The following is a 13,510-nucleotide window of genomic DNA, read 5'->3' on the forward strand; positions in this document are numbered from 1 at the left end:
AAATTATGCCAGGACAATGAGTGTTTTACCAGGACTGACTGTCCCAGGCAAACAAGCAGGATTGGTCGCCCTCTTTAGCAACCATCCACTCGTTACACATGAAGAAAACCAGGCACTCATTCAGTCATGCAAATGACTCCACCAGGGAAATGAACCACAGCAGCCAGAATGGACAAGATACCCGTCCAGTGTGGGCTCTGTTTAAATCATTTTTACCCTGTATGGTCATGCTAATATTTACCATCTCCACTGAATAAAAACAGAGTTAAGAGGACTGGCTTCATCTACTTGTTTTTCTTGCCCCTTCACACCTGATCTGTATTGAATCTTTAGGCGGGCCATTTCTATCCCCATCTGGAGTTTGATCTTAATGCTTAAGAAAGAATATGCCTTTCTGTGATAAGTCAAACAGAAAGTCATTCTTCAAATTAATAGAGGCTTCCCTTTTCCCCAAAGGCACAGTTAGTTGGCTTATATGAAAGTTGTATGAATATGTGCCACATCTTCTTTAATCAAGATTGACTCTTAGATCATTCACTGAATCAACATAGCAAAAACAAGATCACTAGCCACAAAATTTTATTGTAGGGAATAATACATATATCCTTCTGAGAAATAGTTCGAGCTATTCACTTGATGGTTATGAACACATCAGGATCTGTTTTATTGGGATATCTCTGGTTTGCCTGGCAAAGGAAAATCATGAGTCAAGTCCAAAAGGCCTGATTTTTTAAAAATATCTATAAAAAGAAAGGATTAAGTACTGCCAGCCCTACTGTCAAGAAACATTGTACAATTTAAATCAAGAAGATAGTTCCATACAAATCCAGCAAGGCATGTTGGCAAGTAGAAGTGAAACAATCTATTATACAAAATGCAAAAGGAGTCAAAGATGAGTTATAAAAAATAAAAGTTTGGTCAGAAAATCATTACTACATAAAGCCAAATAAAGATGTCTATTAGTTGCTTTTTTTAAGGGGAAAAGAAATCAAACCATTAGCTCTCTATTTATCCAGAAGGAATAATAAGGAAAGTGTTCGGAAAATACTTCTGATATTAAGTGAATTCTTTCTCATCTGCTATCTAGAGCTCACAAACATCTGACTCATTCTTGTCAAACTGTAGAAATGAGGGAATAAAAATCAGTGTTTGGCCACCAGTGGCACACTCACAACACCCGAATGAGGTCCAGAGTAATCCTAGATCTGGGAATGTCAATGTTGAGTACTTGGACTTCCACTCTTTCTCCAGGGCCCAGCCCAAGACTCCTTCTCTTCTTCGTCTTAGAAAGTTTTGCTTCTGTTACATTTCGTATGGGAATCAGCCCTGATCTCCCCACTCCTATATCCACAAAAATTCCAAACAGGGTGGCATTCTCGACTTTGCCTGTAAGAACTGTCCCAACCTGCAGGTCTTCCAAGCAGACTATGCTTCTCTTGAAATCAGGTTTATCGAAATCTACAAGGAAATGGGAAAAAAGACAGTTTGTGTAAATAATAAAGCACTGTTAGACACAACACAGATTAGTGAGTAAGTATGGACTATGTATCGATTGTGTGCCCAGACCAGTATTAAGCATTGAGGGGGGATGTAAAAGGAGCTGAAGATACAGGCCTGCCTTCAGAGAAAAGGCATCCTAGTTGGAGAAACAGCATGTGCCAAGAAGAAACAATTCAAGAAAATTTACTCAGACACTTCCTTCTCCTCAAATTCTATCTTGCTAGCACGTAAACATTAACACTATACATAAGGACTAAAATTTTAGATTAGAGAGTCTTATTTTCTTCTTTATGAGGAGGTGATGAGAAAGTATATTTGTTCAATGAATATGCAAGGCTAAGTCACAAACACTGAGAAAATAAGACCCTCGGAGATAGAAGATTGGGAGTTTTCCCCCCAGTAACTGAATTCTCAAACTGTTTAAAGGGGGTAGAACATACATAAATGCTTAGTCAAATGTGGATGAAATTTAAATGGTCTTCTCACTTCTCTCCATAAATTTTGAGCTCAAGGATCAATTCCTATCCACTTTGAATATATTTATCCAATCAAAATTTATGGATTCTTGATTATGTATTGCTCAGAAACCCAGATCAGCTCCTCATCTCCTTTCTCCTCTTTCAATTCAATTCATACAACATTTATTAACCCCTATTATTACCTCCTGGCCAGGCACTCTGCTGGGTGCTTGAGAGACAAAGATGAAGCATAGATCTCTGTTCTCAAGTTCCTTACAGCCCTCTTCCCTTGTTCGCTCCAGTACATTTCTCTGTTCATTAACACTACACACCCAAAGGTAGGCACAAAGCCGGCCAAGGAATCATTATGGCTTTAGTTAAAACAAAACAAAAACAACAACAAATGTTTTATGGTGGAGAAGGTTACAACTCACAATTTAAAGGGGGCTTTTGGATTATCTGTGGATTCCATTTACCCATTTACCCATGCTCCTCTTGGCCCCCTTTCCTAGGATTACTGAATGTTGATTCTAATAACAAAGAACACATTCTATGCTCCAATCTCCATTTACTAAGACCTCATTTTCCCCTCCGCCCATTCCATTTCCTTTTCCTCCACAGCTGTTGCCTTTATCCTGATTACTTGTTGAAGCTATCCTTTACATTTGTATTAACAACTGGTCACCTGTTGGTTCCCCTCCCCCAGCCCAACCATACTGAAATCAAGGTTTTTAAAAAATTCACCTTTTGCCTTTAAAACAAAACAAAAACCCTCTTTAAACCTGAAATCTCATTTTCTTCATAAAAAAGCAATATGTTAACACCGGAATTGATTGTGTAGAATTCCATCTGATGCTGCAGCAGTGAATTCCAAAAACAAAAAACCCACTGAATGCGCCATTACACTGGGCAAGGACTGTGTCAAAGCAAAGTGAAACTAAGTTGTTGATCAGGGTCAGAGGTAGGATGGTCTCTGAGGGCCCATAGGCATTGTTTTTATGCTTAGAAACTTTTTTTTCCCCTTCTTTCTTACAGAGGTCCAGCTGCTACAGATTCCCCAAGGGTTCCTGATCAGCTGCTTAGTTTAATTTTGCATGGAAAATCAGAGTCAAGAACTACTTAACATGTTTCTGAAGACAGCCTGGGCCACTGAGAAATCAGAAATCCTCCATGTACCAGGCAAACTTTAACACTTTGATTGCCAAGGCTACATATTCACTCCTCTGTCACCTGGATGCCTCTGATGAACTCAATTATGGAAACTAGCAACCAGAGTGTTAATAAAATAGAATTGATTATGTCACTGGGAAAACAGAAGACAGGATGAGTATGAAGAAAGAATGAGGCAAGAAAGGAAATAATTTTGAGAAAATGGAGAAAAGAAAAGAGATGTAGCATAAGTACTGTAATACAGAAACATCCAAAATACTATCTGCCTCTTCAAAAGTAAGACTGTCTGCCTTCCTTCCTGGGGATGTTTTTAGTATTAAAACGAAAGTTCTCAGACATCTAGGAAACTGTGACTTACTCTAGGGCAAAAGTTTGTTTCAGAGAGATTTATTTGAAATTTCACTTGCCACAGTGATAAACACTGCAGTAACTGGTAAGCTCAGTTGAGAGCCCAGGTGCATCTGTTTCTGCTCAACCAGGTAAGGACCAGCTTAGCTGTTGGTTGTTTAACTGAACTATATAATTTGAGTATTGATCTTTGCTCTGAGTCTACAGTGTAACTGGGATAATGGAGCAATCAACACCAAGACCGAAAAATAAGATGGACAAGAAAAGCCAGTACAGAGAATATTTGCCAACCCTCTAATTAGTGGTTCTAGGCAGAGCACCCTCAAATCCCACCGTGCTTGAAAACCACTGCTCACTTAGTATTCCTGCTAGATAACACCTAGGTGGAATTCACACGTAAGAATACCTGCAAAGGGAGATGGATTTGTCTACTGAAATATTCACTTTGGATGGACCACACAGAGGCTTCTACTCCTGCATTTCTGGCATAGGTCTTACTGTATGTTTCATTTTATTTTTCTCCAACCTTAAAATTAATTTCAAACTTACACAAAAGTTGAGGGAATGGTACATTGAGCTTGCTGGGTAAGCACAAATTCCCTTAAACCTTTTCAAAGAAACCGCCTCAACACAGCCTAACCCAGAATGAAAAGAGCCAAGCCCTAACATGGTATCATAAAACTGGTGTGAGACAAGTACAGATTCATTTAAATCTAAGGGCTTCCTATTCAAATTTCCTTGGGAAGTAGGTCATTTGATACCTTAATTCCTTCTCACCGGGTCATTGCTCTCAACAACTATGGCTGTTATACTTCCCTCACCATCTACCTGTGCTGAAAGCTGAGAGACTTTTAGTTAGAAGGAAAATCAACAGAGAGATAGTATCTTATTTGTTCAATGTGTTCATTGACATAGAATCCAGGAACTTGGAAGGCTGTAATTTAGGGAGAAGATTCACTTTAGTTTGTGAATCGAATGCTTTACCTTGGACTTCTGACTCTTATGAGGTAAAAACAGTTTACAAAAGGATCATGAAGAATGTGTGCCTCCATGCACATGCCAGCACATGCATGATGCACTTAGTCTAGTGTGATGGGAAATAAGCCTGGGACAAGGGTTCTGGAGACCTGGCTTTTAGCTTCGGCTTTGGATACTAACTAGCTGCAATGACTTTGAAGGAAGGTCACTACGCTTTAGTTTTCTCATGGATAGAATGGGAGAATGGAGAATCCAATGGCTTAGGATTATTGTGAGCTATGCAAGTGAAAGGTGCTGTTATTCAAGTTCAGTTGTTTACCTGTTCGAAAGTCAAAGCTCTCAGGCTGGCTGAGACCATCTATGATGACCTGTAAGGTGTGTACTGTTGTTTGCAATCTTTCTGCAGTTTTCTCTATTCCTTCTCTGTCAAGGAATGAATTTATTTTTTGTTGCATTTCAGGCTTGCCAATCTCACACAGTGTCCCTCCAACAAATGATAAAAACCTGCAAAGGAAAAAAAAACCCCAACACTTATTTATTAATAATATTACTTATTTTCCAATCTCCTTATACAGGTCACTCCTTATTCATCTCAGGTCCATATATCAATCGAGCAATTGGTCTTTATTGAAAATCTACTATGTGTCCCATGCCATAATAGATGATGTGTCTTGGGGAAAAAAAGGGAGGGGATAACTTTAGGTTTTTGTGCCATTTTCCAATGAATCACCTGCTCAGAATCAGCACCAGAAACGTCTTACAGTGCAATGTTCATTAGAGCTTAGTGTCATATATATTTTCTAAATAAGGATACCTATATTTGCTTCATGCTTCCCAAAATTTCAGTTAGGAAAACTTACTTGAATTTAAATTATCTATTAGGCAAACAATAAACTGATGCTATCAAAATCTGGCAAAACATCCAACAAGCATTGCCAGCTTTTGACAAATAAATCACTCTACTCATATGCCAGATCATTGCTCTTTACTTCTGTGTACCCATGATGACAGCGTTACCTGTGCAAGCATACGCTCAGCCTAATAATTCTCAAATTCCATCAACAGTCAAGCCTCACATGGACTAAATAATATCAAGTACATTAAGCATTCAGAGTCAACAGAAAAAATATGAGGGGATTATCAAAAAGAAAAAGTAACTTTCTTCCAAAATGGAAGCATTGCAAGCAAGACCTCAATTGTATAATCTTAAGATGAATATTACTTTATATTCTTTACATATTATATAGCTGCAATATTTATAAAATAAAAACATTTGTCTTTCTCAATTTCCCTTTGCTATGTTTACCATTTCCCTTGCTTGTACAGCTGCCTCTCAATTACTTAGCTTTGGAGTTCAGTAATAAGTTAATTAAGAAAAAAACAATTATAGGGTTAAGCTGAATTTCCCTTCAATCTCATCTGAATATTAGGTTGTAGCTTACTTTCTTGATATTCCTTGGCTGGGTATTTTTCTACATCAAGTTCCATTTCCTATGATTAATGGCTCTTAAAAAACGTCAACACAGTAATCAGACAGATAGTGATACTAATGCCCTCAAATCCTTTCCTCTAAAGATGTCTCTGGAATACAAACAGGGGAAAAGGAAACGGAGGCTTGTCTATGATCAGAATTGAGAGGTATCCCATTTGTCAGGTTGCTGCATGATCACAAAAGGAATGCTTGTGATTTTCAGTCTTTTCTTACATGGTTGTGTTCAACTAGAAAAGGCCTCTTCAGTGATAATCTGGTAGTGATAATCTGTTATCTGTTGGAGAAAGCTCTCTCAACTCTCATTTAGCCAGGGGCATCTCTTTGGGTTCGAACATGCAATCCTCCTACCTTTCTAAAGCCGTATTTTAAGTCAAAAACAGATTCACCAAAATCCAACTTATTTTCTTGAATATATTTTGGTTAAGGGTTTAATGAAAGACCAAGGAGTTGTTGCTTGGGCTCCCGTTTTTTAAATGAGCGTCCATCCCAACTGGTGGCCAGTGAGATACACACTTTATCTCTGTGTGTCCATGGCTTCCCTGGCCCACGGAGATGCAGCGGTATCTGTTAGTGCTGATGGATGAGTAGTAGCACATAAGGGCCCTAGTGACGGGGAACAGCTGCTAAAGTTCTGACTGATGGGGCAGATGACACATGACAACCTCTGCCCACAGCCAACTTCCTTGCACAACTTTTTAAATAAGACAGGCCCTGCTGAGCAGATTTCCCTGGTATTTACCCTCTTGGCTTGACTGGTCTGCAACTGGCTATTTAGCAGAACATCTTTCAAATCCCCAAGATTCTGGCTTACAATCAACTGATAAAATGCCAAAAAAGTATATTCATGAATTGAAAATCTATAATAACCTTGAATAGCATTTTATAACTAATAAAAGTAACTAAAAAGCAGAAACTTCCCAAAGCAATGTACAAGTCTTGGTCTCAATAACAAAAACACTGGCTCAGGAGGCTACTTGGAGTCATATAAGGTTTTGTGTGTGTGTGTGTGTGTGTGTGTGTAACTAACTGCTACTAAAGTCACTTCCATGTAAAGAATTCTGTTTATAGTGGTTACAGATGTACAAAGAATATTGGTTTGTTTAACCTGGGTGCATATTTCATATATCATTTTCATCCTCACACACACAAGCCTGAGGGCAATGGTAACTGCAATCAGTAAAAAAGCACCAAATTGTGTTCCTAGCTAATGCTTCAGTATTGATCAACCCTATTTTTAAATGACTATGGAACAAAGTCAGATGCTTTTTTATTTTGAAAACTTTCTTAAAGTTACAACAGGGTTGCAGAAAAAGGAAAACAGGAAACAAAAGGGGAGAGGGGCTATAAAATGAACTGGGAATAGCTTGAGTTTGACCTCTCCATTATTGGATTTCAAATATATTCAACTGTAAATGATAGGAAACAATGTTTTTTGCTCAGTAGCCACTCAATAAACATGCGTTCTTTAAATAACGTAAGAATAATTTATTCTACATTATTCTGAATTTTTACTCTAGAATCGAGTGTGATAAGTAATGTCCAATACACAGTTTCATTTTAGAATTGAGTATAAGAAATACTCAATACAAAGTACTTTCTGGCTCAAAAGTACCATATAAAAACACACTGTATTTTATGTGAACGTAAGACATGTTCTGAAAAAACAGTGCTTGATAGATGTTCTCATTTAATCCTCACAATAATCCTGAAAGGTAGGTATCACATCATACAGAAAGGGAAAATTGATGTTTAGGGAGGTTAAATACCTTGCCCAAGGCCACACAGCTCTTTTCACTAACTGGAGTTTCATGCTATGCATATCAGTGTGTGTCTGTTTAGAACCGCAGTTACATCAAAATTAAAGTGCTGTATTTGGTTAAGATATAAAACAATACTTTGGGTAACATTTCACCAACACAATTTAATGGCAGATTAGTTTTAAACATTAGACAGTTAACACTGATAAATCCCACAGAGAATTTATTATATATATGCGTTTAAGTAGACAATTCTCTCAAAAGTCCATGCGTTATTAAAATCATAGTCTCATTTTCTCCACTGTCTCTGAAAGGCTTTTTCAGTTTGCTAAGGACTGCTGTCTGACCTGCTGTTTTTATTTAATATGTAATTTCATCCATCTTACTTAAAGTAAGAAAGTAGCATAAATGCAACAAATAAGCACATCATGTTCTTTCAGCACACATCTGCACAAAGTTAAAATACAGAACCTTGCAGCAGAAAGACTGCTTGTTTTTCAAACAGAATGCTATATAACCTAAAATCGCTGATATTTTTAACAGGAACTTGTTACAAATTCAAGTTTTCCCCCTCAGAAAATAAGGAAAGTCTTTGTAATATTTTTCCTGAAGAATAAGAAATTCTCAAGATTCGTAAGACTTCAGATATAGCCATTCAGTTTTATGTAATCATTTCCAGCATGGAGAAAAAAATTTAGGAGCCCAGGACTCATTACACTAAAGCAACATGATACCCCACAGAGCACAGAAGAACCATGGTGATGGAACTCCATCACTTTAAAAACAACTTAATGTTAACATGTGCTTTGTGGGCTAAACACACCAGATTTAAGACTCTGTAAAGAACCATGTTGCAAGGGCAAAGGACTTCTAGTTGTCTATCCACTCAGGACACTTTTAAAAGAGACTTTTATACTTTTATTTTTATCCATTAGTTTTACTGTTTTAAAGTAATCACGTCAATAAACCAATAAATGCAAGAGCACAGTCATTTCAGAAAAAGTAGTTACAGATAAAGCAGGTCATTATTTGCAATACAGGCAGACATTCAATGATTTAAAAGAGAGCTCACACTCTAAGAGCTAACCCGGCCTTCTTAACTGTGATTATAGAGGAAGAGGTGGGACACAAAAGTTCGGCAATAATTTGTTATACCGAAAAACCACAGATTCTATATATATTTAAAAATTTACTGCTTTTAATAATAAAGACTAAATATAAATTCTAACGTGCCAAAGGAGGGAAACCTGCTACCCCTTTACACTATCTACCAGGAGCTGAAATTCACCCAGGTGAGCGTGTAGCAGCACACTTTAGTTTCGCTTAAAGGAGTGTGGCTTTACCACATCTGCTGTTTCAGCAGTCAAATCAAAGGGGTGGCAGTGTGAACTGCACTTTAATCATCATCAAAGAATCTTTTCCAATTTCTAACCTCTTTGTTAAACCAAGAAACTCAACTGGGCCAGAATCCTTAAAAATCTTCGCTGGTGCAAAATCCACAAGTAATAGTAAATTCAAGTAGAGTGCATTTACAGAGAGGCCCACAGAACAACCGACTGTGCTTAATTAGAAGCTAGTAGGTACCTAGTGAAGGTGATACTGAAATGGCTTTTGCTAGCATATCATCAGCCATGGAAAGTTATAGCAAGTAATTTTTCATAAGAACTTAACAGTTTTTGAAAACTTACATACTGCAGATAAACTTTTAAAAAATGTAACCCTTTCAGAAAGGGTTAACAAGGTTGTTCTGAAAGCCCTTACAGACTTTGACCTGAAAGTATAGTTTTAAATGGTATGCAGCTATCTGGGTGGCAGGGGGGCACTTTCAGTGTCATTGCTTGGAAACATTCGGAGTGTCTTTGGAGCACCTCCTGCATCTAAACACACTCTTGGATCTATGAGCAGCAGAAAAAAACAAGAAGAACCAAAAAGGAGAAGCTGCCATAGATTAAGGAATGCAGTTTGTCTTCCAAAAGACTTGGTTTATAAGCATCAGACTTTACCTGCTTCTAACTTTGAAGAACTTAGTAAATGTTTCCAGCTTTTTCAAAAGTCTGTTACATTGATACGTGCACAGAAACTGGATACTTGATGCACGTTGCATTAATTGTATGTAGGAGAACAAACATATTCTTAGAAAGCTGTTTTATTTTATTTTAGCAATTTAGTACAGGGAATTGACTTCATAAAAAAAAAAAAGCCAGTTAAAATGTGATATCCTCTAAAAGTGTGAGATTTAGGATGATCTTCTCTCGAGAAATAGTTGAAGAAGACGTTGCTTATATAGTTACATCAAACAAAATATGTAAGGTCAGTGAAATAATAACCAATGCCACAAAGAATAAGCAGCATCGATTTGTATGTCGCTTTTCCTATTTCAGAACCACTTACTAGGTATGATATACTGTGTGATTATGATATAATTAAAGCTATAATTTAAAAAACCAAATGTGTGTGTGTGTGTATATATATATATATACACACACATCCAAATGAGTGTGAGTATATAAAAATGGGAAAGCATCACGTATTGAAATGTTGTGATTATTGCTCTAAAGATTTCTAAAATCTTATCTTAGAAATTGCCTTAGAAATAAATTTACAAGTGACAAAGGAAAATCAGTTTTATTACACTTGTTAAAACAATAATCCCCGTTAAAAAAAACACAGAAAAACCCCAAACAACCCAATTACTCAGTGTGATCATCCTCTTTCCATTGAGTCTGGGTTGTTTTAAACATGCTCATACTTATACACACAGACACACACAACATCCTCAAATGATAAAGATTTGCTAAAATCAAGGCTCTTCAAAGGAATGTGACAAAATGCTAAAGTGAATTAAAAATAATTTAGAAAAGTGTTCAGCTTTCTTCAATAAGTATTTATTTACTGTGGAAGAAGATTCTATGAAAGATGGTAACAGAGCTTTTGCCTTGAATGAACTTATTCTAATTTAAGTACTGACAGTATATTGGAATAATCTTCCACTTATATCTGCTCTTTTAGAGGTAGGATTTTATATGCAGACTAATAGATATTTTGAAAGTGCTCAATAAAGATTTAAAGTTCATTTAATTCTCTCAACAATTTATTGTGGATATAAATTTGCAGATAAGGAAATCTAAACTCAGATAGATTAAGTGACCTGCCCAAAGTCACACAGCTGAGACCACAAGGTTGTAGCTAAGGTAAAAGTCATATATCACATCTTCATTAGCATTGCTTACCTCTTAACTCTGGCAGATTTTCAATGTAGACAGAAAATTTAGATCCCAGATAAAATCTGGCACCCAGGACCACTGCCTGGGAGCAATTTATTATTATTTTTTAAACCAAATTCAACAGGAAAAAGTTTGGCTCTTTTTGAGTTACCGAGTAAGAGTTATACAAAATTAAGTTAGTGGTTTCAAAGGCTGCAGACTCTCTACAGCTCAAAAACACTGTGTTCAGAATTCATGTAATTTAATTTACTGTCTGTAAAGCCATAACGTGGATTAGTGCCTGTGCATATTTGAAAGAGGAGGGCAAATAAAAAAGTAGCATTCAAAAACATACAGGCTACTGATAGCAGAGCTGAAATTAAACAGCTCTGGCACTACTAGGTGGTAAAGCCCATGTACTGGAATAAAGAACTTTCTTCCTTGGGAAATAGCCTTTTTACTATGAATTCCATCCTGTCAAGGAATCCTCCTTTTAAGAAATTGGAAAAAAAAAAATAAATAAATAAACAAACAGAAATTGGAAAATGCATTTCCATAAATCTCCCCAGTTGTTCTCTGAATGCACAGAGCCATTTTTATTCCATTTAAAGAGTGGGCAATTGAGGTCAAAGTGATTTGCTTATGGTCACACAGAGTCAGAAGACAGGCTAAGATTAAAATCCATAGCTAGAGTGGGGACAGGAAGGGGAGAAGGGAGATAATGGGAGACTAAATCAATACCCTACTGAGTTTCAGGCTCCAGACTGAGTGATCTAAACCTGAAGAAGAGAAGAGAAGGAGAAGGGCAAATACTTTGGAGATTGGAAGAGACTGAAGCAAGCACAACTTTATGGCTGGTCGGCAACTCCCTCTCACTTCTGCTCCACTGGGTACTACAAGGCTACTCCAGATACTCAGGTGAGAAACCAGTGTTTTCTTCAATTCCAGGACCCAGTGTTAACATTAATTAACAATGTTAAATTATATTATAATTTAATTATATCTGGCTCACATGGTAAAACATTTTTTTTCCTCGGAAACTAACAGCTGTAAATCAATCCCCCCCACCCCCCCGCTTTTTCTTTTAAGTTAGCTTGACAGCCCCTTCTCAATCACAACAAAAATAATAGCAATGACTATAGCAATAACAATGGTTTACTCTCTCCCAGGTGCTAAGAATTCTATGTATATTAATTCATGCAATCCCATGAGATAGGTACTATTCTTATCCTCATTTAACAAATACGGAAATGAGGTACAGGGAGGTTGAATAACTTTCCCAGATCAAATAGGCATGATCTGAACCCTCAGCAGTCTGGCACTGTACTGCCTCCACAGCAAGCTGTGGGAAGTTAGGTACCATCTCAGATTCTTAAACCTCCTATTTACCTCTACTAGCCTTGCCCAAAACTTCATGCAGCGTGTGTTAGAACAGTGTGTAAGACATCAGATATGACAATCAGTTCCTAAGAATCCCACATCCTGGTCATCTGATTCTCAAGTGGGTAGAATCTCTTTCATCATCTTTTTCTTTTGTGAAAGCACTTTCAAAAATATGATGAATGTTATTTCCTGGGAATTATAGTAAGCTGTTTGGGTTTTTAACTATAGTATTAACAAGAAAAAAACAAACACCAAAAATCACTCTTAGTAATCTGTCCTTTTATCATCTTTAGGTTTGGCCTCTCTTTTATGATGCTATGTCTCTTTATGAAAAGGCAATCTAATATTGTCTAATCATAGTTCCATAGAAGTTAATGTGCAGTAACTAACTGATACACATCCTAAGACATCACTTATCAAAAGCCAGAAAAGATTCTGCCTTAATTTTCATGTCCGAATGCTGCCAACTCTTGTGAGGCAAGTCCAGAAAAATTTAAGATCTTTCAAATTTGCAAATAACTTTTTAGGTCTGTTTATTAAATCTTCATTTATTTTACAGCATTTGTAGCTGGGTTTCTCTTCAGGAAAGTTTCCCACAGAGAAACATGTTTTTATCATTGTAGAAGTTAGTTGGCACGTGAATGCAGAATAAAGCTGTGGTGAATTTTAGATGTGGGAGGTGTGCTAGACATACACATTAGACTGACTTACCCCTCAGAAAAATTACAAATCACCACAAGTCATGGGCCTTCTGAGTTGCTCGCAGTCAAAACTATGAATACCAATGCTCTACTGCTGCCATTTTGTTTTGTTTTGTTTTGTTTTTTTAATCAATTAATTAATTTATTTATTTTTATGGCCGTGTTGGGTCTTCGTTTCTGTGCGAGGGCTTTCTCTAGTTGCGGCAAGCGGGGGCCACTCTTCATCGCGGTGCGCGGGCCTCTCACTATCGTGGCCTCTCTTGTTGCGGAGCACAGGCTCCAGATGCGCAGGCTCAGTAGTCGTGGCTCACGGGCCCAGCCACTCCGTGGCATGTGGGATCTTCCCGGACCGGGGCACGAACCCGTGTCCCCTGCATTGGCAGGCGGATTCCTAACCACTGCGCCACCAGGGAAGCCCTGTTTTGTTTTTTTTAAACAAAAACAGCCTCAACTCCCTGTATTACAGCTGCTTATTAGCTAGAAGGCTTCTCTTCTTGCTGGGCAGAAAGCTAAAGTTGGG

At 37.4% G+C, this 13,510-nt stretch overlaps 1 protein-coding gene across 2 annotated transcripts in view; it reads right to left on the reverse strand.

Annotated features, from left to right (window-relative positions):
• Positions 1-562: 562 nt before the first annotated feature.
• The window catches only part of SRBD1 (S1 RNA binding domain 1), a 231,931-nt gene continuing 218,983 nt past the window's right edge, over positions 563-13,510 (reverse strand). For both annotated transcript variants that reach the window (XM_068565019.1, XM_068565020.1), the window contains exons 20-21: positions 4,774-4,958; positions 563-1,458 (exon numbers count right to left, since the gene is read on the reverse strand). In XM_068565019.1, coding sequence (XP_068421120.1) covers positions 1,169-1,458; positions 4,774-4,958 — 475 coding nt within the window. In that variant the 3' untranslated portion in view covers positions 563-1,168. The remainder of the gene's footprint in view (positions 1,459-4,773; positions 4,959-13,510) is intronic.

The sequence above is a fragment of the Eschrichtius robustus genome, chromosome 15, assembly GCF_028021215.1.
Source record: "Eschrichtius robustus isolate mEscRob2 chromosome 15, mEscRob2.pri, whole genome shotgun sequence".
NCBI lineage: Eukaryota > Metazoa > Chordata > Mammalia > Artiodactyla > Eschrichtiidae > Eschrichtius > Eschrichtius robustus.